A 25,529-nucleotide genomic window follows, 5' to 3' on the forward strand; every position below is an offset into this window, starting at 1 on the left:
GTCGGGTAATGTGTCTGCGTTCACTCTCCAGTCGGGTAAAGTGTCTGCGTTCACTCTCCAGTCGGGTAATGTGTCTGCGTTCACTCTCCAGTCGGGTAATGTGTCTGCATTCACTCTCTAGTCGTGTAAGGAGTCTGCGTTCACTCTCTAGTCGGGTAATGTGTCTGCGTTCACTCTCAAGCCGGGTAATGTGTCTGCGTTCACTCTCTAGTCGGGTAATGTGACTGCGAGCTCGCTCTCTAGTCAGGTAATGTGTCTGCGTTCACTCTCTAGTCGGGTAATGTGTCTGCGTTCACTCTCTAGTCGGGTAATGTGTCTGCGTTCACTCTCTAGCCGGGTAATGTGTCTGCGTTCACTCTCTAGTCGGGTAATGTGTCTGCGTTCACTCTCTTGTCGGGTAATGTGTCTGCGTTCACTCTCTAGTCTGGTAATGTGTCTGCGAGCTCGCTCTCTAGTCAGGTAATGTGTCTGCGTTCACTCTCTAGTCGGGTAATGTCTGCATTCACTCTCTAGTCGGGTAATGTGTCTGCGTTCACTCTCTAGTCGGGTAATGTGTCTGCGTTCACTCTCTAGTTGGATCACGGTAGCATGGTGGTTAGCACAATTGCTTCACAGCTCCAGGGTCCCTGGTTCGATTCCGGCTTGGGTCACTGTCTGTGCAGAGTCTGCACATCCTCCCCGTGTGTGCGTGGGTTTCCTCCGGGTGCTCCGGTTTCCTCCCACAGTCCAAAGATGTGCAGGTTAGGTGGATTGGCCATGATAAATTGCCCTTAGTGTCCAAAATTGCCCTTAGTGTTGGGTGGGGTTACTGGGTTATGGGGATAGGGTGGAGGTGTTGACCGTGGGTGTGGTGCTCTTTCCAAGAGCCGGTGCAGACTCGATGGCCGAATGGCCTCCTTCTGCACTGTAAATTCTATGATAAAGTGTCTGCGTTCACTCTCTAGTCGGGTAAAGTGTCTGCGTTCACTCTCTGGTCGGGTAATGTGTCTGCGTTCACTCTCTAGGCGGGTAATGTGTCTGCGTTCACTCTCTAGTCGGGTAATGTGTCCGCGTTCACTCTCTAGTCGGGTAATGTGTCTGCATTCACTCTCTAGTCGGGTAAAGTGTCTGCGTTCACTCTCTAGTCGGGTAATGTGTCTGCGTTCACTCTCTAGTCGGGTAATGTGTCTGCGTTCACTCTCTAGTCGGGTAAAGTGTCTGCGTTCACTCTCTAGTTGGGTAATGTGTCTGCGTTCACTCTCTAGTCGGGTAATGTGCCTGCATTCACTCTCTAGTCGGGTAAAGTGTCTGCGTTCACTCTCTAGTCGGGTAATGTGTCTGCGTTCACTCTCTAGTCGGGTAATGTGTCTGCGTTCACTCTCTATTCGGGTAATGTGTCTGCGTTCACTCTCTAGTCGGGTAATGTGTCTGCGTTCACTCTCTAGTCGGGTAAAGTGTCTGCGTTCACTCTCTAGTCGGGTGATGTGTCTGCGTTTACTCTCTAGCCGGGTGATGTGTCTGCGTTCACTCTCTAGTCAGGTAATGTGTCTGCGTTCACTCTCCAGTCGGGTAAAGTGTCTGCATTCACTCTCTAGTCGGGTAATGTGTCTGCGTTCACTCTCTAGTCGGGTAATGTGTCTGCGTTCACTCTCTAGTCGGGTAATGTGTCTGCGTTCACTCTCCAGTCGGGTAATGTGTCTGCGTTCACTCTCTAGTCGGGTAAAGTGTCAGCGTTCACTCTCTAGTCGGGTAATGTGTCTGCGTTCACTCTCTTGTCGGGTAATGTGTCTGCGTTCACTCTCTAGTCGGGTAATGTGTCTGCGTTCACTCTCTAGTCGGGTAATGTGTCTGCGTTCACTCTCCAGTCGGGTAATGTGTCTGCGTTCACTCTCTAGTCGGGTAAAGTGTCTGCGTTCACTCTCTAGTCGGGTAATGTGTCTGCGTTCACTCTCCAGTCGGGTAATGTGTCTGCGTGCTCTCTCTCTAGTCGGGTAATGTGTCTGCGTTCACTCTCTAGTCAGGTAATGTGTCTGCGTTCACTCTCTAGTCTGGTAATGTGTCTGCGAGCTCGCTCTCTAATCAGGTAATGTGTCTGCGTTCACTCTCTAGTCGGGTAATGTGTCTGCGTTCACTCTCTAGTCTGGTAATGTGTCTGCGAGCTCGCTCTCTAGTCAGGTAATGTGTCTGCGTTCACTCTCTAGTCGGGTAATGTCTGCATTCACTCTCTAGTCGGGTAATGTGTCTGCGTTCACTCTCTAGTCGGGTAATGTCTGCATTCACTCTCTAGTCTGGTAATGTGTCTGCGTTCACTCTCTAGTTGGGTAATGTGTCTGCGTTCACTCTCCAGTCGGGTAATGTGTCTGCGTTCACTCTCTAGTCGGGTAATGTGTCTGCGTTCACTCTCTAGTCGGGTAATGTGTCCGCGTTCACTCTCTAGTCGGGTAATGTGTCTGCGTTCACTCTCTAGTCGGGTAATGTGTCTGCGTTCACTCTCTAGTCGGGTAATGTGTCTGCGTTCACTCTCTAATCGGGTAATGTGTCTGCGTTCACTCTCCAGTCGGGTAATGTGTCTGCGTTCACTCTCTAGTCGGGTAATGTGTCTGCATTCACTCTCCAGTCGGGTAAAGTGTCTGCGTTCACTCTCTAGTCGGGTAAAGTGTCGGAAGTTCACTCTCTAATCGGGTAATGTGTCTGCGTTCACTCTCTAGTCGGGTAAAGTGTCTGCATTCACTCTCCAGTCGGGTAAAGTGTCTGCGTTCACTCTCTAGTCGGGTAATGTGTCTGCGTTCACTCTCTAGTCGGGTAATGTGTCTGCGTTCACTCTCTAGTCGGGTAATGTGTCTGCATTCACTCTCCAGTCGGGTAAAGTGTCTGCATTCACTCTCTAGTCGGGTAATGTGCCTGCGTTCACTCTCTAGTCGGGTAAAGTGTCTGCGTTCACTCTCTAGTCGGGTAATGTGTCTGCATTCACTCTCCAGTCGGGTAAAGTGTCTGCGTTCACTCTCTAGTCGGGTAAAGTGTCTGCGTTCACTCTCTAGTCGGGTAATGTGTCTGCGTTCACTCTCCAGTCGGGTAATGTGTCTGCGTTCACTCTCCAGTCGGGTAATGTGTCTGCGTGCTCTCTCTCTAGTCGGGTAATGTGTCTGCGTTCACTCTCTAGTCGGGTAATGTGTCTGCGTTCACTCTCTAATCGGGTAATGTGTCTGCGTTCACTCTCTAGTCGGGTAATGTGTCTGCGTTCACTCTCTAGTCGGGTAAAGTGTCTGCGTTCACTCTCTAGTCGGGTAATGTGTCTGCGTTCACTCTCCAGTCGGGTAAAGTGTCTGCGTTCACTCTCTAGTCGGGTAAAGTGTCGGAAGTTCACTCTCTAGTCGGGTAATGTGTCTGCGTTCACTCTCTAGTCGGGTAAAGTGTCTGCATTCACTCTCCAGTCGGGTAAAGTGTCTGCGTTCACTCTCTAGTCGGGTAATGTGTCTGCGTTCACTCTCTAGTCGGGTAATGTGTCTGCGTTCACTCTCTAGTTGGGTCACGGTAGCATGGTGGTTAGCACAATTGCTTCACAGCTCCAGGGTCCCAGGTTCGATTCCGGCTTGGGTCACTGTCTGTGCAGAGTCTGCACATCCTCCCCGTGTGTGCGTGGGTTTCCTCCGTGTGCTCCGGTTTCCTCCCACAGTCCAAAGATGTGCAGGTTAGGTGGATTGGCCATGATAAATTGCCCTTAGTGTCCAAAATTGCCCTTAGTGTTGGGTGGGGTTACTGGGTTATGGGGATAGGGTGGAGGTGTTGACCGTGGGTGTGGTGCTCTTTCCAAGAGCCGGTGCAGACTCGATGGGCCGAATGGCCTCCTTCTGCACTGTAAATTCTATGATAAAGTGTCTGCGTTCACTCTCTAGTCGTGTAAGGAGTCTGCGTTCACTCTCTAGTCGGGTAATGTGTCAGCGTTCACTCTCAAGCCGGGTAATGTGTCTGCGTTCACTCTCTAGTCGGGTAATGAGTCTGCGAGCTCGCTCTCTAGTCAGGTAATGTGTCTGCGTTCACTCTCTAGTCGGGTAATGTGTCTGCGTTCACTCTCTAGCCGGGTAATGTGTCTGCGTTCACTCTCTAGTCGGGTAATGTGTCTGCGTTCACTCTCTAGTCGGGTAAAGTGTCTGCGTTCACTCTCTAGTCGGGTAATGTGTCTGCGTTCACTCTCTAGTCGGGTAATGTGTCTGCGTTCACTCTCTAGTCGGGTAAAGTGTCTGCGTTCACTCTCTAGTTGGGTAATGTGTCTGCGTTCACTCTCTAGTCGGGTAATGTGTCTGCATTCACTCTCTAGTCGGGTAAAGTGTCTGCGTTCACTCTCTAGTCGGGTAATGTGTCTGCGTTCACTCTCTAGTCGGGTAATGTGTCTGCGTTCACTCTCTATTCGGGTAATGTGTCTGCGTTCACTCTCTAGTCAGGTAATGTGTCTGCGTTCACTCTCCAGTCGGGTAAAGTGTCTGCATTCACTCTCTAGTCGGGTAATGTGTCTGCGTTGACTCTCTAGTCGGGTAAAGTGTCAGCGTTCACTCTCTAATCGGGTAATGTGTCTGCGTTCACTCTCTTGTCGGGTAATGTGTCTGCGTTCACTCTCTAGTCTGGTAATGTGTCTGCGTTCACTCTCTAGTCGGGTAATGTGTCTGCGTTCACTCTCCAGTCGGGTAATGTGTCTGCGTTCACTCTCTAGTCGGGTAAAGTGTCTGCGTTCACTCTCTAGTCGGGTAATGTGTCTGCGTTCACTCTCCAGTCGGGTAATGTGTCTGCGTGCTCTCTCTCTAGTCGGGTAATGTGTCTGCGTTCACTCTCTAGTCGGGTAATGTGTCTGCGTTCACTCTCTAGTCTGGTAATGTGTCTGCGAGCTCGCTCTCTAATCAGGTAATGTGTCTGCGTTCACTCTCTAGTCGGGTAATGTGTCTGCGTTCACTCTCTAGTCTGGTAATGTGTCTGCGAGCTCGCTCTCTAGTCAGGTAATGTGTCTGCGTTCACTCTCTAGTCGGGTAATGTCTGCATTCACTCTCTAGTCGGGTAATGTGTCTGCGTTCACTCTCTAGTCAGGTAATGTGTCTGCGTTCACTCTCTAGTCTGGTAATGTGTCTGCGTTCACTCTCTAGTCAGGTAATGTGTCTGCGTTCACTCTCTAGTCGGGTAATGTGTCTGCGTTCACTCTCTAATCGGGTAATGTGTCTGCGTTCACTCTCTAGTCGGGTAATGTGTCTGCGTTCACTCTCTAGTCGGGTAAAGTGTCTGCGTTCACTCTCTAGTCGGGTAATGTGTCTGCGTTCACTCTCTAATCGGGTAATGTGTCTGCGTTCACTCTCTAGTCTGGTAATGTGTCTGCGTTCACTCTCTAGTCGGGTAATGTGTCTGCGTTCACTCTCTAGTCGGGTAATGTGTCTGCGTTCACTCTCTAGTCGGGTAATGTGTCTGCGTTCACTCTCTAATCGGGTAATGTGTCTGCGTTCACTCTCTAGTCGGGTAATGTGTCTGCGTTCACTCTCTAGTCGGGTAAAGTGTCTGCGTTCACTCTCTAGTCGGGTAATGTGTCTGCATTCACTCTCCAGTCGGGTAAAGTGTCTGCGTTCACTCTCCAGTCGGGTAAAGTGTCGGAAGTTCACTCTCTAGTCGGGTAATGTGTCTGCGTTCACTCTCTAGTCGGGTAAAGTGTCTGCATTCACTCTCCAGTCGGGTAAAGTGTCTGCGTTCACTCTCTAGTCGGGTAATGTGTCTGCGTTCACTCTCTAGTCGGGTAATGTGTCTGCGTTCACTCTCTAGTCGGGTAATGTGTCTGCGTTCACTCTCTAGTCGGGTAATGTGTCTGCGTTCACTCTCTAGTTGGGTCACGGTAGCATGGTGGTTAGCACAATTGCTTCACAGCTCCAGGGTCCCAGGTTCGATTCCGGCTTGGGTCACTGTCTGTGCAGAGTCTGCACATCCTCCCCGTGTGTGCGTGGGTTTCCTCCGGGTGCTCCGGTTTCCTCCCACAGTCCAAAGATGTGCAGGTTAGGTGGATTGGCCATGATAAATTGCCCTTAGTGTCCAAAATTGCCCTTAGTGTTGGGTGGGGTTACTGGGTTATGGGGATAGGGTGGAGGTGTTGACCGTGGGTGTGGTGCTCTTTCCAAGAGCCGGTGCAGACTCGATGGGCCGAATTGCCTCCTTCTGCACTGTAAATTCTATGATAAAGTGTCTGCGTTCACTCTCTAGTCGGGTAATGTGTCTGCGTTCACTCTCTAGTCGGGTAATGTGTCTGCGTTCACTCTCTAGTCGGGTAATGTGTCTGCGTTCACTCTCTTGCCGGGTAATGTGTCTGCGTTCACTCTCTAGTTGGACAATGTGTCTGCGTTCACTCTCCAGCCGGGTGATGTGTCTGCGTTCACTCTCTAGTCGGGTAAGGTGTCTGCGTTCACTCTCCAGTAGGGTAATTTGTTTGCGTTCACTCTCTAGTCGGGTAATGTGTCTGCGTTCACTCTCCAGTCGGGTAAAGTGTCTGCGTTCACTCTCCAGTCGGGTAATGTGTCTGCGTTCGCTCTCCAGTCGGGTAATGTGTCTGCATTCACTCTCTAGTCGTGTAAGGAGTCTGCGTTCACTCTCTAGTCGGGTAATGTGTCTGCGTTCACTCTCAAGCCGGGTAATGTGTCTGCGTTCACTCTCTAGTCGGGTAATGTGTCTGCGAGCTCGCTCTCTAGTCAGGTAATGTGTCTGCGTTCACTCTCTAGTCGGGTAATGTGTCTGCGTTCACTCTCTAGTCGGGTAATGTGTCTGCGTTCACTCTCTAGTCGGGTAATGTGTCTGCGTTCACTCTCTAGTCGGGTAATGTGTCTGCGTTCACTCTCTAGCCGGGTAATGTGTCTGCGTTCACTCTCTAGTCGGGTAATGTGTCTGCGTTCACTCTCTTGTCGGGTAATGTGTCTGCGTTCACTCTCTAGTCTGGTAATGTGTCTGCGAGCTCGCTCTCTAGTCAGGTAATGTGTCCGCGTTCACTCTCTAGTCGGGTAATGTCTGCATTCACTCTCTAGTCGGGTAATGTGTCTGCGTTCACTCTCTAGTCGGGTAATGTGTCTGCGTTCACTCTCTAGTTGGGTCACGGTAGCATGGTGGTTAGCACAATTGCTTCACAGCTCCAGGGTCCCAGGTTCGATTCCGGCTTGGGTCACTGTCTGTGCAGAGTCTGCACATCCTCCCCGTGTGTGCGTGGGTTTCCTCCGGGTGCTCCGGTTTCCTCCCACAGTCCAAAGATGTGCAGGTTAGGTGGATTGGCCATGATAAATTGCCCTTAGTGTCCAAAATTGCCCTTAGTGTTGGGTGGGGTTACTGGGTTATGGGGATAGGGTGGAGGTGTTGACCGTGGGTGTGGTGCTCTTTCCAAGAGCCGGTGCAGACTCGATGGGCCGAATGGCCTCCTTCTGCACTGTAAATTCTATGATAAAGTGTCTGCGTTCACTCTCTAGTCGGGTAAAGTGTCTGCGTTCACTCTCTAGTCGGGTAATGTGTCTGCGTTCACTCTCTAGTCGGGTAAAGTGTCTGCGTTCACTCTCTAGTCGGGTAATGTGTCTGCGTTCACTCTCTAGTCGGGTAATGTGTCTGCGTTCACTCTCTAGTCGGGTAAAGTGTCTGCGTTCACTCTCTAGTCGGGTGATGTGTCTGCGTTCACTCTCTAGTCGGGTAATGTGTCTGCGTTCACTCTCTAGTCGGGTAAAGTGTCTGCGTTCACTCTCTAGTCGGGTAATGTGTCTGCGTTCGCTCTCTAGTCGGGTAAAGTGTCTGCGTTCACTCTATAGTCGGGCAATGAGTCTGCGTTCACTCTCTAGTCGGGTAAAGTGTCTGCGTTCACTCTCCAGTCGGGTAATGTGTCTGCGTTCACTCTCTAGTCGGGTAATGTGTCTGCGTTCACTCTCCAGTCGGGTAATGTGTCTGCGTTCACTCTCTAGTCGGGTAAAGTGTCTGCGTTCACTCTCTAGTCGGGTAAAGTGTCTGCGTTCACTCTCTAGTCTGGTAATGTGTCTGCGCTCACTCTCTAGTCGGGTAAAGTGTCTGCGTTCACTCTCTAGTCGGGTAAAGTGTCTGCATTCACTCTCTAGTCGGGTAATGTGTCTGCGTTCACTCTCTAGTCGGGCAATGAGTCTGCGTTCACTCTCTAGTCGGGTAAAGTGTCTGCATTCACTCTCTAGTCGGGCAATGAGTCTGCGTTCACTCTCTAGTCGGGTAATGTGTCTGCGTTCACTCTCTAGTCGGGTAATGTGTCTGCGTTCACTCTCTAGTCGGGTAAAGTGTCTGCGTTCACTCTCTAGTCGGGTAATGTGTCTGCGTTCACTCTCTAGTCGGGTAAAGTGTCTGCGTTCACTCTCTAGTCGGGTAAAGTGTCTGCGTTCTCTCTCTAGTCGGGTAATGTGTCTGCGTTCACTCTCTAGTCGGGTAAAGTGTCTGCGTTCACTTTCCAGTCGGGTAATGTGTCTGCGTTCACTCTCTAGACGGGTAATGTGTCTGCGTTCACTTTCCAGTCGGGTAATGTGTCTGCGTTCACTCTCTAGTCGGGAAAGTGTCTGCGTTCACTTTCCAGTCATGTAATGTGTCTGTGCTCTATTTTGTGATTTAAGTGTCTGCATGTTTTAACATTCTGCCACTGCCTGATGTGTGCAATGAACATTTTTCAGATACGAACATGTTTGGTTTTTGGCGCAGTGTGCATCCTATAACTAGGTGCCTAAGTCTGCTACACCTGTATGGGCGGTTAGAACAAAACCATGAATTGCTGCATAAATTGCCTCCTCACGCTTTTAATCGTGCACCACACAAGAAAACAAACAACACATCGATGAGCACTCACTGAAGGGTTTATATTTGCACATATTAAGTAACGCTGCCCCTGATTAATTCTACATGCGGTGCAGGGACACCCCTCCAGTCTGCTGCTTCATTTGGCAGAATGCCTGCCCTGCTGTTGCTGGTTCAAACATTTTACATGTCTCATCTTTTGCCTAGTCAGTTTGAAAAAATGTGTAAAGTATTGTTATTGTCATCATGCCATCATGCTCTGTGGGCTTTGTTCTTGTAGCTTTTCTCTGTGTGGCTGCCACGACTTTCACCTTCAATCCCGGGGCTGTTCCTCCTGATTAGGTTAACCCTTCCACCTTCAGCCTCTGATTCATGGTCACTTCTGCTGCCGCCGGGGATACCCGTTCCACTTTCAGCCCTGGTGTTGGAGTCAGTTCTTCTGCCCAGGCTGACCCTTCTGTTTCGCTGTGTGGTTGATGCCTCAACAGCATTTTTGGGGATTACTTGTTTTCTCAAAGTATGCTGTTCAAGTGTAATTTCTTAAAACCATTACTTCCTGTTTTACAGAAAGTATTTACACATTTGGACCTCTGCTCAAGGTCGTCTCCTCCTTGTTCTAGATTTCTCCTCCTCCTCAGTCATGTGATCTGACAGTGTTACGGCAGCATCATTTATGGTTCTGATATTAATCCTTTACACCTTCTGTTCACCCCGAGGTATTGTCTCGGGTCGATCAGATTACTCCTCCCGTTGCCTGAGGCAACCCTTGCTCCTTCAGTTGTGCAGTGTGGAATTTGCTTCCTCTCTACGTTCAGCTCAGCTCTGTGCCTGCTCCAGGTGCCTATTAATCCCTTGAACCTGAGGGATTTTGGGTAGTCCACCTCCCATTGGCAAAAAGACCCTGGTCTGGTTAGTTCTGAGCCTCACATCCTGCTTCGGCAGTGAGCCTGGGACAGCCCTCTGTCGCCATGTTTCCTTCAGGCACTCCTGAGCAGTGTGATGGGACAAAAGAGAGTCTCGCGTTTCTGGCCACGTGACGAGTAAAACCCTGGCTGGATTCCAGAACGAGTATTTGTTTTCGTGTCTAATTTTAGAAAAATAAATTTCGAGTACCCGATTATTTTTCTTCCAATTAAGGGACAATTTAGCCTAGCCAATCCACCTACCCTGCACATCTTTGGGTTGTGGGAGTGAAACCCACGCAAATACGGGGAGAATGTGCAAACTCCACACGGACAGTGACCCGGGGCCGGGATCGAACCCGGGTCCGCAAGGCCGTAGGCAGCAGTGCTAACTACTGCGCCACTGTGCCACCCATTTTCTTGTTTAATTTTTGCTGTAAAGTGCACCTTTTAGTGGGACTGTTCCTCGACAAATGAGATATGAATGCCAAAGGTAGGTGAATTGCACTGTCCAGTCAGGTACTGAGCAATCCATCTACACACATTCCCAGGTTTGCTTCCTGTTCTTTGCTCAGTTAGCTGATCTCAGACAGGGTAGTGACAGAGGCCCGGTATCGTCTCTGGGGGAGCGGTGGGGGGATGCATTAGTGGAGTGGCATGGGAGGGAGCGGACTGGGTCATGAACAAAGGTTCTGCTACTGTCCATTATCTGCATGCGGATGTTGGATGAGCACATGTTTGGGCTTTGCTAAAACCAATACTTTGCACTTAGCTATGCTATGGTTAGACCATACCTGGAGTATTGTGAGCACCTAGGAAATAATTGAATGGAGGGAGCGCAGTGTTGATTTGCCAGAATGACGCTTGAACTTCGAAGGTTACATTTCGAGGAGCGAGTACAGAAACTAGGGCTGTATTTCCTGGAATTTAAAAAGTTAAGGATGATTTGATCAAAGTTTGCAAGATATTTGGGGCAACAGAAAAGGAAAATTAGAAAGAAACTATTTCTGCTGGGGGCATAGTCGTAAAAAGGCTAGAATTTTCAGACGTGGAATTGAGAAACACTTGTGCACAGAAAGGTGATAGAATTTGAACGCGCTTCAGCAGATCAATGGTTAATTTTTAAAATGGGATTGTTAGATTTTAGTTAACCATTTGGTGTTTGGGCATATGGAGTGAGCTCAAGGTCTCATTGGATGGCTGAACAGGCTCAAAGGGCTAAGTGGCCGCCTCCTGACCCTATCTGTGTTCACAGTCAAAATCCTCCAGACAACCATTAGCTAGCCTAGTGAATGTAGATTAATGACTTGGACAAGCTGCACATAGAGCAGCTCGTACCTGTGCTGCTATATTCCAGGAGGCGGTGAGATGGGATCAAACTATAATTTGCATAAACTGTATCCATATACTCTTAGCTCTCCCCCCTTTCGCTTTTAAGTCTGGTTTATACCTCCACCTCCAGTCTGTAATGTTGTGTCGAACTAGCTTATAGTTAAAACACCGGTTTGCGGAGTTTGCAACAGATGACCCTGGTTGATCCTGATTTCTTTCTGCAATTTCCTCAGGGGCCTTTGGAAGTGGCCCAAGTTTTCCTGGCAGACATTCCAGATGACCCCAAACTCTTCCGACATCACAACAAGCTACGCCTCTGCTTCAAAGACTTCATGAAGCGGTATGTCAGTATCTTTGTGTCTGCAGTGTACCATTCAACAAAGGATTAACTTTGCCTTACAGTTTACAACTCCCTTCACCTGCACAAACACCAGCTGCAATTGTGACTTGCTCCCTTTTAAAGCTCTTCCTTAAACACCCCACAACCAAACCCTTATCTTTAATATCTCGCAACGTGCACGATCCTGTGGCTGAGACAGGAGGCAATGAACCTGGCTACTAATTACGAGACGGCCGGCCTGCCTCACTACAAGACAGTACCTGACCCTCAGTCTTATCGCCATAGTGTAGCCCAGATCAAGAAGTGCAGGCTGTGTACTCTGAATGATTCACAGTATCTCCTTGTAGCACTGCAGGTCTCGTAATGTCAAAGAGCACTCGGTACGACAAAAGCTGCTCTGTGTGAGGATGAGAAGTTTGACATGGTGAACCAGTGTAACAAGTGTTTTATCTGTAGCTGTGAGGATGCTTTGCGCAAGAACAAGACTCTGATTGGAGCAGATCAGAAGGAGTATCACCGAGAATTGGAGCGTAACTACCACCGACTGAAGGAGTCTCTACAGCCAATGATCAACAGGAAGATTCCCCAGTTATACAAGTCTCTTATACCCAGCACAAGTCACCGGTAAGGGATTCACGTACATTTCTCGGGGACTGAGAGCAGGGTTACAGTGACTGAGCTAAAGTTCCACCTCTGAGACTTGGGTTTCATCAATCCATGGATCAACGAATCAACCTTATTTTCCTTCCTCTTTTTTCTTTTCTGACTCACATGTCAACTATCGGGTTTTTATTTTTAAATCCTCTCTCCCTCCACTTCCCTTTCTTTTTGTTCAGTCTCCCCTTCTGCTCCTTTACTTATTATGTTGCTTGCTGTCTGCACTTATCTCGCTTGTGCTCCCGTCTGCCTTTCTCATGTTCTCTTTCCACCAGGGATTAATTTTTTTGTTTTCTTTTCTTTCCTGTGCCTCAACCATTAACTTTGTGCTTTACCCCCCCCTCCCCCAGGAATTCCTTCAGCAGATCAAGTCTGCGCAAAGTGGAAGTTTAAAGACTTGGTGTTTGCTTTTTCCACCTGCTTCTTGTGTATGAAGGACCTGGTATGAAGAAGGACCGTGTGGGAAGGGACAATGCCCAAGTACTCAGGATCTGCTATCTTTAAAGCCTCTCTTCAGCAGCACACACACACACCTCCCCCCCGTACAACCGAAGGCAGGTGATGACCAGACGGGGGTCAGGTGCGACTGAAGCTTTACTGTCACAATCCAGTCACAGGAGACCATTTTCCAAATATGAGTCGTAGCTTCAGGTGAGCCTGGCTGCTGGACCTGTGCGCTTAACGTCGCTCATGGCATCACTCCACTCAATGCCAACTGGCTTTTTATGACCCAGACATTTTTAAAAACTTGTCTCATCTCACCAGTGTCTCTGACCAGATGCAGATATGGGGCTGTCTTTATTGATTTGTTGTTCTTTCCTTGTTCTGTGCACTTGTGCCCTGTGCAGTATTAAATGGTGCACTGTAGCACGAGTAACAGCTGGCATTAATGGGAAAAGTTTGACATGTGCCAAGTCGTGAAGGGAGCACTGATATTTTTCTTGACACCAAAGTATCTTGAAATACAGAAAGGATGCTTATTGGCACTGCCTTATATTGGCAATGTGTTACATAACTCATACTGGGTCAATCCTGGTCCCAAATGCCACTGACATGCAAAACAGACTGTACAGTCTGGTTCTTACCAATCACACTGCCATTAGTCACCCAATGGCTGTTTTGTAATTTATTACTGCATTATTGTTTCTATTGTGCACATATTTTATGTATTTACCTTTTAGGAACCACTAAATAGTCATCTGGAGACTGCAGACACTAATTCCTTCTAAGTAGATGCAGTAAGACTTTGAAAGAACCTGTCAGGAATGGCATTGCTACAGTTGTCTCCTGATACGGGATTTGGTGATGTTTTATTCACTTGGTTCTTGCACCTTTACCCTTCTTTGGAGTATTGTTTTTTTTTATACGGCATCGTTATGTCAGCGAGGTGAAGGTGCTGCCTGTTGCCGCACCTGAAAACTAGTGGGCGCCTGGCGCGTCCTTCGCTGGCCGACCCCAACTGACAGATTAACCCGGGTTTGTGGAGTCCTAGCTGAGTTGGAAAGTTTTTTGATGGCAGCAGCAACTTGAGGTACAGCTGGTGGAGGGGTTGCTAAGCAGCAACCTCATCCCATTGCCTGTCCAGCTGGTGATGGAAGTGGGAATGGTGGGGGAAGAGGGAATGTGTAGATCTGCAACGGGTGATGTTGGCCATTTGTTTGGAGATTGTTGTCTCCTGCTGCAGGATTATCCTTGCTTCTTTGTAAATAGTTAAAAAGAATTGTCACTCCAGTACAGAGGAGATCTTAGTGCAGTGTCAGGGGGTTGATCAGGCTTCATCGATAATGTGAAGTTAATACTGTTTACGTTTTTTTTTTTAATGTTTCTTTCAACAAAAAAATGATCTTGCTGTAAATGATGTTTAATCCCCGCGTCTGTATTCAGGGACTAAACCGATGCCATAAGGACCCAAAATGCAATGTTTTAAGAGCGTCAGAGGGTTAATGCTGCATCTGCACTAACACACCTTTATCTGCACAGAAGCATCTCTGTTCAGAAACTGGTAACTCCAGACAAATGCATTCATCTGTATCACGTTGCTTCAGTAGGTGAACCACCCCCTTCCAACCCCCCATCCACTACTATGTTTCAAGGCAGAAACCTTCCGAGCTGACCACCCTCTTCCACATTATTATTGATGTTAAATTGTGTGTATTCTGTATTTCTGTTGCCTTTAATTTGAAAGAGATCGAATTCATTTTCCACCACATTCTCTGATCACTTTGGTGCAGATGATGGTAGGTCCTGAGTCATATGAATACCCCAGGTATCTATTGCGTGGTTTTTACACTGGCTGTTCCCATCAATCATAGCCTGAAAATTTGGTTTCCAGGTGCGGGCCAGCTCCTTTCCATCCCCTTCTAATGCTTAATGTAGATCAAGGAGACAATTCTGGATAAAGTCATATATTTCCATCAGTCCCGAGTGCCGAAATCCTTGGCGATGGTCCATTCTGACTGTCATGTCTTACTTTAAAACCTGACCCAACGTCTCATTTGGAACAAGATGATTGTAATCTTTACTCAGACCTGTTTCTGATTTATTTTTAATGGTTGGTTCTTATTTATTCAGAATTATTTAAAGATTTAATGGAATATTTTACACAGAGCATGTTTATTGAAGATTGATCGGGTCCGACACACTTGCTTTATAACCCTCAGTAACCAGGGCATTTATTAGTCAGTTTCTTCTCCCAGGGTTGGTTTGTCCCACATTTACTCACTACCCGCCTAGGTAGGGAGCTATATTTCCATTTCAGGATGTGCAGATTTACCAAATGTTATTGGTTTCTTAACATGAGACTTGACGGGAGAGAATAGATGTTAGCAGCCCTCGGGCGATCATCAGAGTTGTCATTATTTTTGTGTGAGCTAGAGCGCATGCTGGTGCCCCCCAGAGCCATGGCTGCCCACTCTCCAGTCCAACACACGTTCACATGTAGACATATTACTGGATAGCATTCATGGGTGAGAGCTCCTTTCTGACTGCCTCCTCAGAGGCTCGTAGGAATAGCTCCTACCGTCAGCCCAACTGATTCAGCGTGCCAACTTGATGTAAAACAAGACTGATTGGGGTCAAACATGGGAACAGCCTGAGGGGAGGGGGGTGGATTTTTATCCAATGCCATTGGAGCAGCAGGAAAGGGATTGTAAGTTTGTAGAAATGGCTGTGGCAAGTCCAGTGAGAATCCGCCTTTTTTCATTCATCAGAGGTTGGAAGAGGTCAGAGTGGCCATGGGCATCATACAGCCTTTCGTCCATTTCTTATTGTGGAGGGAGTGGATTCTGATCAGCATGGCTGCACTGCTGTGATTTCTCACAAGATGACACTCCATCCAACACGTATTTTGATGTTGCAGTTTGTATTCGAGTACTGTATACATGAGTTACAAGGATCGGCGACATGGGACTGTTGTCGGAGACCCACTGACTGATGGAGATTTTAAAATGGCAAACGTTTAAAAACCTGAAATAAGCAAATTCTGGAAACACACAGCAGGTCAGTTAACAGGGGCACTAACTGGACATCTGTCACATAAGCGTGTCCACAGGCACTTTACTAGAGAACCAGGGACGCTAAGTGTAGGCACAGCTATTTCCCTTTCCGGCACTGGTTAACGTGCTGTGTATTTCCAACAGATTCTGTGTTTACTTTTACTGACAGCTAGGACACACTGATAAGCATTCAGTGCAATGGGTTCTGGATTTAAATGTGCCTTTGTTAGCTATATATTCATCTAGAAGACTGCAACGATATCTTACTGGGCTCTGAACATTATTGATAATGTTCTACTGAAAATGGGGGACCTGAGCACCCTTTGTTAAAGTGGAAACGGCCCCACAAAGGCCACCCTCTAAAGTACAGTTCTGTCGTCCTCGTGTCTGCGACCTACTTTTTCTCAGGTTGGTGTGTTAACTCGGTGTATGTGTGTTTTTTTAAAAATTGCCTTTGCACTTTTTGGGGGGTGGGGGGGGAGAATTAAGGAAAAGGTTTCGCCGTGTCTTTGAAATGGATTTTTCTTTTCAACTTGTAAATAACCTGTGTAAATCAATAAAGGGAAAAGATTAAACTGCCTCTATTGCTTGGGTGTGTGATTTGTTTATCCCGTCCTTCCCTCCCCTTCACTAAATTCAGTGAACGTCGTCCTGAAAGAGCTAGTCCAGCTGCTGAATGACGAGACGGCGCCAACCCTGCTTCGTCGACCATCTCTGGGAAATCTGAGGCGAGGCTGCATAATGTCACCTTTTTATTCGCACCAGCATCAGTGTGGGTACCAAATCTCTGTTTGAAGCACAGATTGTGCACAAGGTTGCACTGCTTTTTGTGATGAATGAAATGTTTTTTCCCGCTCATTCGCTCGTTCTGCCTCAGTTGATTGTCTATGGGGCTCTGGAGCACACTGTACCTGGGGTTCAAGGATGCATTTGTACTGCTGTCCTAACACGCCAGGGTGTGCCCCTGGGGTGGAAGAGGAGCCCCCTGTCTCGCCACAACAACCAGCTGAGACTGGAGATAAATCAGGCTGGGAATTGACTGCACGATCCGACCTGCGTTACAACTCCACACTGCACTGAGGGACAGAGACACAAAGGCAGCATTGCGCTCAGTGACAGTATGTACTGCAGCTCCCCCAAAGCTCCCATCTATCTCCCCAGTATTCCAGGTGAATGTCAAAGCTCCAGTGACTCTTCCCAAGGAAAGGTTGTTGAAGCTTGGAGACTTCTTTGGAAGGTTCCAGACGCAGGGGGATTGCTCGTCGGAAGTTGAAATTTCCCGCGGAGTCGGTGCTTCGAGACTTCCAAGGGGTCCCCAGCACATCATCCAGGGTATGACCATCAGGAGCCCAGAATATCTGGACCTATAGACAATTTGCTGCTGTTTTGCTACAAAATATAATCAATTTGTGAATTAATTTTATAATAAGTCAAACATTAATTAATGCCAGAAACATTAATACCACAAAAGAACACGTTTATTTGAAACATTCTTGTCATAACCTGGGGTTAAACAAGTGGGACACGAATGAAATCTTTTTCTTTATATATTCAGAATACCCAATTATTGTTTTCCAATTAAGGGGCAATTTAGTGTGGCCAATCCAGCTACCCTGCACATCTTTGGATTGTGGGGGTGAGACTCACTCAGACACGAGTAGAATGTGAAAACTCCACACTAATGAAACCTTAAGCCGGTCATGGGACACCTATGAGACTGGGGGGATTGATTATGGGGAATCCACACTCTCCCACTGAGGGGCGCCCCTTCTATATCCTGTATAAAACCAGAGGATCATGATCTGTGAGCTGGCTCCTGTAGTAAACAGCTATGTGCTCTTGTTCTGTTGGATTTAATCTTTTTCGGCTCAGTGTGGAACTTATAATGATTCTAATATGTGTTACCAGATCACAATCTTCTGAGAAATTACCAGCCTCCCAGCTATATCGATCAAACTCATCAACAGTGACATAGATCTTGCTCACAAAATTACATTGTTATTGCTAGGGCTTGTGACAAATCGGGCGCTGGTCTATTGGTGTGATGTCGCAGGAGTGGTGGGGATGTGAGCTCAGCTGTATCACCGTGCTTTGAGAGCTGTTATTATAAAATGCCATACAAATGAAAGTCTTTTCATTCTCTGCACCTTTGAAACTGGGAGAACATTTTTATTTTGTGGGATGTGGGCGTCGCTGGCTGGGCCAGCATTTGTTGCCCGTTCCTGTACCCTTGAACTGTGAGGCCATTTTGGAGTCAACCACATTTGCCATGGGTCTTGAGTCACATGTAGGCCAGACCGGGTAAGACGGCAGATTTCCTCCCCTAACGGGGCATGAGTGAACCAGATGGGTCTTGACCACAATCTGTGATAGTTTCATGGTCACCATTACTGAGACAAGTTTTCAATTCCAGATTTTATTCGTTGATCATTTGCCAGTGATTTCAAATGAGCGATCTCCGGTTTCATATATTTCATAGAATTTGCAGTGCAGAAGGAGGCCATTCGGCCCATCAAGTCTGCATTGGCCCTTGGAAAGAGCACCCTACTTAAGCCCACACCTCCACCCTATCTCAGTAACCCCACCTAACCTTTTTGGTCACTAAGGGCAATTTATCATGGCCAATCCACCTAACCACATCTTTGGACTGTGGGAGGAAACCGGAGCACCCGGAGGAAACCCACACAGACACGGGGAGAACGTGCAGACTCCGCACAGACAGTGACCCAAGCCGGGAATCGAACCCGGGACCCTGGAGCTGTGAAGCAACAGTGCTAACCAGCTAATCACTGTTACCGTGCCGCCAGTTATCAACCAACTCTGCAAATTTAGTTTGTCAGATGCGGGCAACTGGAGGTTGCATTTGTTTTATGTGAAGGTTTTTCACAAACCAGTTCAGCCAGCACGCTGCTGGTGTTGGCATTTAGTTGGGAGTTCCAGGGTATTGAACCAGGAATGACAAGAGGAATGGACAATGTGGGGTGGGAGAAGGGGGAGGGGTCCCGTAACATTTTTACACTTTGTCCCTTTTGAGTGATCTAGAGGTGCTGGGAAATGACTTGCCACAAAAGCAAAGGTGGGTTGCGGTGCTTCCAGTAGCGAGGGCAGACTGTGAGGTACAGTGTGCCAATCGTTCAATGGATCAAGATTGAAGCCCAGAGTAAAGGATGTCACTGTGGCCTTGATGACAGGAACCTTAGTGTGTGTTGTGGTTGTACCCATCCAGGTGGGTGGCGAGTACTCCACCACATTTCTGATTTCCACCTCTAGAGGGAGGAGAGACACACATTAGACAAAATGTGCAACAGTAATTCAGAACTTGTGAAAGGCGCAGTTATAATTGTGATATTGTGAGGGGGATGCATTATCAGAGAGTGTTCCGTCATCCCTCTAAATAACATGCTTTATCGGCCTTTAGACACTGATACCACAGTCTGAGCTTTGAAAAAGATACTGGTGGCACAATGCGAGAAAGACACCAGAACACCAGACATGTTTTGAGAAGGGCACTGATGCAGCCACTGCTTATGTTTTGATGGTGGCTGCACGGTCCGTCATTTGCTTGGGCTCTTTGTCCCTTTATCAGAGAAGGAATTCAACTTTCTCATCTGAAAAAAAAGGAGCTGAATACAGTGGCGGGAAATTTGCAGCAGTCTTAACGGCCCAGGAGCCATCCCATAGATTTGTGGAATATCACCTCAATAATCAACCATAAAACTGACTGAAATGTGAACCACACCGAGCCAGAATGTCCCTGTGCTTAGGGAATGTCTCAAAATGCTTCAGGAATGTGCAGAATTAGTCTATTATTGCATCTCCCTTGCTTCCTCAACAAGTTAAGATGACAATCGCCCAGCCTGCTCTTCCGTTTGTGGCAGGAGATTTTCCATTGGGAACATTACAACCAGCCCTGGTCCAGAGGTAATGTGGTATTTACTCGCAAGGATCGTAATCAACAACCTGATTCGCTTTATTCTCCGTCCAAGACAGTGGGCAAAATGTGGTTCATTTGCTGACCTGGCCTCGATCAGCAAGCACAGCACGGAACAGAAATCAAACCTGCAACCTCACTATTCCCAAAGGACAGGTTCAACCCACAGTACCATGAGTATGGCAAGGAGGCAGGTCCCAAATACATGTGTATTCTAGTCCCAGAGCTATAAAAAGTTTGGTGGAGGCTCCAATTTTCTTTCAACAACATGGCTGACTAGGAATCTCCCCTCTCCCGTTGGTGTGTATTGGAAGGATCATACTAGTTCATACACAACCTGTCTTGGTCTCATTCTGAATGCACCTTTCCACAGTCACCAAGACCTAGGGTGGGACTTGAACCCAGTGGGCAAAGACACTACCCACTGTACCACAAGACTTCTCACCTCCATGTATGGGTCAGTGTATTGGGTTATACTTTAATTAATTTTAACTGGCCTCACACCGCCAGGGACCCGGGTTTGACTCTGACCTTGGGTGACTGCGCAGAGTTTACAGTTACTCCCGTGTGCGTGGGTTTTCTCTGGGTGCTCCAGTTTCTTCCTATAGTCCAAAGATGTGCAGGTTAGGTGGATTGGCCATGCTAAATTGCCCCTTGGTATGCAAAATGTTAGGTGAATTACAGGGATTGGGCCTGGGTCGGTGCAGACTCGGGCCGAATGGCCTCCTTCTGCAGTGCAGTGATTCTATTAAACTCAGGAGTTCTTTCCTATGCTTCATATCATTTCAATAGAAACTCACCCTGAAGACAATGGCAATTCATGACATGACACCACCATTGTTGCTGCCAGGATTGTAAGTTGGAATATTGGAAATAGGAGCATGCCATAGGCTGCGTTGTCCCTCACATCTGCTGCGTTGTCCCTCACATCTGCTCCATCTTTCATTAAGAACATGACTAATCACTTTCCTGCCCAATTCCCATTTGCCTGATGATTTCCTGATTGCCCAAATATCAATCTCAGTTTTTTAAAAAAAATACATTTTATTCAAATTTTTTTCAGCCAAACAAAACAGTACAAAAAAAAAATTCCCTTTTTACAACAATAAAACAATATAAATAATAGTGACCGTTTTTTAACAAATAAATAAATAATATATAAACTAAATGGCAACTGCCATAACAAAATATTAACCCTCCCAAATAATAAAGTCAAACAAGCCAATATACATAACCAAGTAAAAATATCCATACAAAAACACCCCTGAGGACCCACCTGAGCCCTCCCCCTCCCCGGGTTGCTGCTGCTACTTTCCAAGTTCCTTTATCGTTCTGCGAGATAGTCAATGAACGGTTCCCACCGCCTGGTGAACCCTTGAGCCGAACCTCTTAGTGCGAACTTTATCCGTTCCAGTTTTATAAACCCTGCCATGTCGTTTATCCAGGCCTCCACGCCCGGGGGTTTAGCTTCCTTCCACATTAACAATATCCTTCGCCGGGCTACTAGGGACGCAAAGGCCAAAGCATCAGCCTCTCTCGCCTCCTGCACTCCCAGCTCTTCTGCAACCCCGAATATAGTCAACCCCCAGCTTGGCTCGACCCGGACCCCCACCACCTTCGAAAGCACCTTTGCCACCCCCACCCAGAACCCATGCAGTGCCGAGCATGACCAAAACATGTGGGTGTGGTTCGCTGGGCTTCTCGCGCATCTCCCGCACCTATCCTCTATCCTGAAAAATGTACTGAGCCTTGCTCCGGTCATGTGCGCCCTGTGCAGGACCTTGAATTGTATCAGGCTAAGCCTGGCACACGAGGACGAAGAGTTTACCCTGCGTAGGGCATCTGCCCACAGCCCCTCTTCGATCTCTTCCCCCAGCTCTTCTTCCCATTTTCCCTTCAGCTCATCCACCATGATCTCCCCCTCGTCTCTCATTTCCCTGTATATATCTGACACCCTACCATCCCCCACCCATGTCCCCGAAATCACTCTATCCTGAATCTCATGCGTCGGGAGCTGCGGAAATTCCCTCATCTGTTGCCTCACAAAAGCCCTCAATTGCATATACCGAAATGCATTCCCCTGGGGCAACCCATATTTTTCCGCCAGCGCTCCCAGACTCGCAAACGTCCCGTCTAGGAACAGATCCCTCAGTTGCACAATCCCTGCTCTCTGCCATGTTCTAAATCCCCCATCTATTCTCCCCGGGACAAACCTATGATTATTCCTTATCGGGGACCGCACCGAGGCACCCGTCATTCCCTTATGCCGTCTCCACTGCCCCCAAATTTTCAGCGTTGCCACCACCACTGGACTTGTGGTGTATTTCTTCGGGGATAATGGCGCCGTCGCCAATGCTTGTAGGCTGGTTCCTTTACAGGACGCCATTTCCAGTCTCTTCCACGTCACTCCCTCCCCTTCTCCCATCCACTTACACACCATTGAGATATTGGCAGCCCAATAATAATCACTTAAGCTCGGCAGTGCCAGTCCCCCCCCCCCCCTATCCCTGCTACGCTGCAAAAAACCCCTCCTCACTCTCGGGGTCTTCCCAGCCCACACAAAGCTCATAACACTCTTCTCAATTTTTTTGAAAAAAGCCCTCGTAACCATCACCGGGAGGCACTGGAACACAAAAAGAAATCTCGGGAGGACTACCATTTTGACCACCTGCACCCTACCCACCAGTGACAGGGACACCATGTCCCATCTCTTAAAATCCTTCTCCATCTGTTCCACCAATCGTGTTAAATTAAGCCTATGTAGGGTTCCCCAGTTCCTGGCTATCTGGATCCCTAAGTACCGGAAATCTCTTGTTACCCACCTCAGCGGTAAATCATCTATTCCCCTGCTCTGCTCCCCTGGATGCACCACAAACAACTCACTCTTCCCCATATTCAATTTGTACCCCGAAAATTCCCCAAACTCCCTGAGTGTCCGCATTATCTCAGGCATCCCCTCCACTGGGTCCGCAACATACAGCAATAGATCATCTGCATACAATGATACCCGGTGTTCTTCTCCTCCCCTGAGTACTCCCCTCCACTTCCTAGAGCCCCTCAGTGCTCTGGCCAGCGGCTCAATTGCCAATGCAAACAGTAACGGGGACAGGGGACACCCCTGTCTTGTCCCTCTATAAAGACGGAAGTAGTCGGACCTCTGCCTTTTCGTGATCACACTTGCCACCGGGGCCCTATATAGCAGCTGTACTCATCCAATAAACCCCTCTCCAAAACCAAATCTCCTCAACACTTCCCATAGGTAGTCCCACTCCACTCTGTCAAATGCTTTCTCAGCGTCCATCGCCACTACTATCTCCGCCTCCCCCTCCGGCGGGGGCATCATCATCACCCCTAGCAGCCTCCGTATATTCGTGTTCAACTGTCTCCCCTTAACAAACCCAGTTTGATCCTCGTGGACCACCCCCGGAACACAATCTATCCTTGTCGCCATCACCTTGGCCAGGAGCTTAGCATCCACGTTCAGGAGGGAAATAGGCCTGTATGACCCGCACTGCAGCAGGTCTTTTTCCTTCTTTAAGAGTAACGATATTGTCGCCTCCGACATAGTCGGGGGCAACTTCCCCCTTTCCCTGGCCTCATTAAAGGTTCTCGTCAAAAGCGGGGCCAGTAGGTCCATGTATTTCCTATAAAATTCCACCGGGCACCCATCCGGTCCCGGGGCCTTTCCCGCCTGACTGCTCCCAATCCCCTTTACCACCTCCTCCACCTCAATCCGTGCTCCCAGTCCCGCCCTCTCCTGCTCCTCCACCTTTGGGAATTCCAGCCGATCTAGGAAATGCATCATTCCCTCCTTCCCTTCCGGGGGCTGAGCCTTATACAGCCTCTCGTAGAATGCCTTAAACACCCCGTTCACCCTCTCCGCTCCCCGTTCCATCTCACCTTCCTCATCCCTCACCCCACCTATCTCCCTCGCCACTCCCCTCTTCCTCAGTTGTTGGACCAGTAACCGGCTCGCCTTCTCTCCATACTCATACTGTACTCCCTGTGCCCTCCTCCACTGTGCTTCTGCCTTGCCCGTGGTCAGCAGGTCAAATTCCATATGTAGCCTTTGTCTTTCCCTGTACAGTCCCTCCTCCGGAGCCTCTGCATATTGCCTGTCTACCCTCAGAAGTTCTCTCAACAGTCGCTCCCTTTCTTTGCTCTCTTGCTTCCCTTTATGGGCCCTTATGGATATCAGTTCCCCTCTGACCACCGCCTTCTGCACCTCCCAGACTACTCCCACCTGGACCTCTCCGTTATCATTAAGCTCCAGGTAACTTTTGATACACCCCCTCACCCTTAGACACACACCCTCATCCGCCAACAACCCCATATCCAATCTCCAGAGTGGTTGTTGCTCCTTTTCCTCTCCTATCTCCAGATCTACCCAATGTGGAGCGTGGTCCGAAATGGCTATGGCCATGTACTCCGTCCCTGTCACCTTCGGAATCAGTGCCCTTCCCAGGACAAAAAAGTCTATCCGTGAATACACCTTTTGAACATGGGAGAAAAATGAAAACTCCTTACTCCTAGGCCTAATAAATCTCCAGGGGTCTACTCCTCCCATCTGCTCCATGAAGTCCTTAAGCACCTTGGCCGCTGCCGACCTCCTCCCGGTCTTAGACCTAGACCGGTCCAGCCCTGGATCAAGCACCGTATTGAAGTCTCCCCCCATTACCAGCTTTCCCGCCTCCAGGTCCAGGATACGCCCCAGCATACGCTTCATGAAGTTTGCATCATCTCAGTTCGGAGCGTATACGTTCACCAGAGCCACCGCCTCCCCTTGCAATCTGCCACTCACCATCACGTATCTACCCCCACTGTCCACCACTATGGTCTTTGCCTCAAACTGTACCCGTTTCCCTACTAAAATAGCCACCCCCCTATTCTTCGCATCTAAGCCCGAATGGAACACCTGCCCCACCCATCCTTTACGTAGTCTGACCTGATCTGCCAGTTTCAGGTGCGTCTCCTGCAACATGACCACATCTGTCTTTAAGTTCTTTAGGTGTGCGAGTACCCGTGCCCTTTTAATCGGCCCATTCAGCCCTCTCACGTTCCACGTGATCAGCCGGGTTGGGGGGCTCTCTTCCCCCCCCCCCCCCCCCCCCCCCCATGTCGACTAGCCATCCCCTTTTCTAACCCTGCTCCTCACCCGGTTCCCACGTACCCGTATATCCTACCAACGGTGCTCTCCCGTCCCGACCACCCCTCCCCATAACAGCTCCCCCTTCCCCTTGGCAGCAGCAACCCAGTTAACTCTTCCCCCCCCCCCCCCCCCCTCCGCTAGATCCCTTTCTAACGTAGTTGCACCCCCCATGTTGCTCCCAGAAGTCAGCAAACTCTGGCTGACCTCGGCTTCCCCCGTTTGTCCTCGGCCCCTCATTGTGCGAGGCCCCCTCCTCCCTGCGTCCATGTTCCTGCCACAATTACCATAGCGCGGGAGCAAAGCCCGCGTTTCCCACTCGGCCCCGCCCCTGATGGCGCAGTTCCCTTCTCCTTCCCCTTTCCTTCCCACCGGTGCCCACAGTTCCCCATACTCCCTCTCCCCCACCCCCCCCCCCCCCCCCCCCCCCGAGGGGAAAAGAGAAAAGTTACAAAATTGAAAAAATTCCCTTCCCCTTCCTCCTCCCACATAATCACCCCACCACTTTATTACAGAAGCTTTTTCTCTCGCCAGACTATTCCAGCTTCTCGTCCACAATGAATGTCCACGCCTCTTCTGCCGTCTCAAAGTAGTGGTGCTTCCCTTGGTGTGTGACCCACGGTCTCGCCGGCTGCAACATTCCAAATTTAACCTTTTTGTGCAGCACTGCCTTGGCCCGGTTGAAACTTGCCCTCCTTCTCGCCACCTCCGCACTCCAATCCTGGTACACGCGGATCACCGCATTCTCCCACCTGCAGCTCCGAGTTTTCTTCGCCCATCTTAGAACCATCTCTCTGTCATTATAGCACGGTAGCATTGTGGATAGCACAAATGCTTCACAGCTCCAGGGTCCCAGGTTCGATTCCGGCTTGGGTCACTGTCTGTGCGGAGTCTGCACATCCTCCCCGTGTATGGGTTTCCGTCGGGTGCTCCGGTTTCCTCCCACAGTCCAAAGATG

The 25,529-nt window shown here is 48.9% G+C and overlaps 1 protein-coding gene across 4 annotated transcripts in view; it reads left to right on the forward strand.

The window, feature by feature from the left end:
- dock6 (dedicator of cytokinesis 6) overlaps positions 1 to 16,074 on the forward strand; it is a 241,117-nt gene extending 225,043 nt beyond the window's left edge. For all 4 annotated transcript variants that reach the window (XM_072491074.1, XM_072491075.1, XM_072491076.1 and 1 more), the window contains 3 exons: positions 11,237 to 11,343; positions 11,800 to 11,967; positions 12,351 to 16,074. In XM_072491074.1, the coding sequence (XP_072347175.1) occupies positions 11,237 to 11,343; positions 11,800 to 11,967; positions 12,351 to 12,393 (318 nt within the window). In that variant the 3' untranslated portion in view covers positions 12,394 to 16,074. The remainder of the gene's footprint in view (positions 1 to 11,236; positions 11,344 to 11,799; positions 11,968 to 12,350) is intronic.
- Positions 16,075 to 25,529: the final 9,455 nt, after the last annotated feature.

This window comes from Scyliorhinus torazame, chromosome 27 (assembly GCF_047496885.1).
Source record: "Scyliorhinus torazame isolate Kashiwa2021f chromosome 27, sScyTor2.1, whole genome shotgun sequence".
Classification (NCBI taxonomy): domain Eukaryota; kingdom Metazoa; phylum Chordata; class Chondrichthyes; order Carcharhiniformes; family Scyliorhinidae; genus Scyliorhinus; species Scyliorhinus torazame.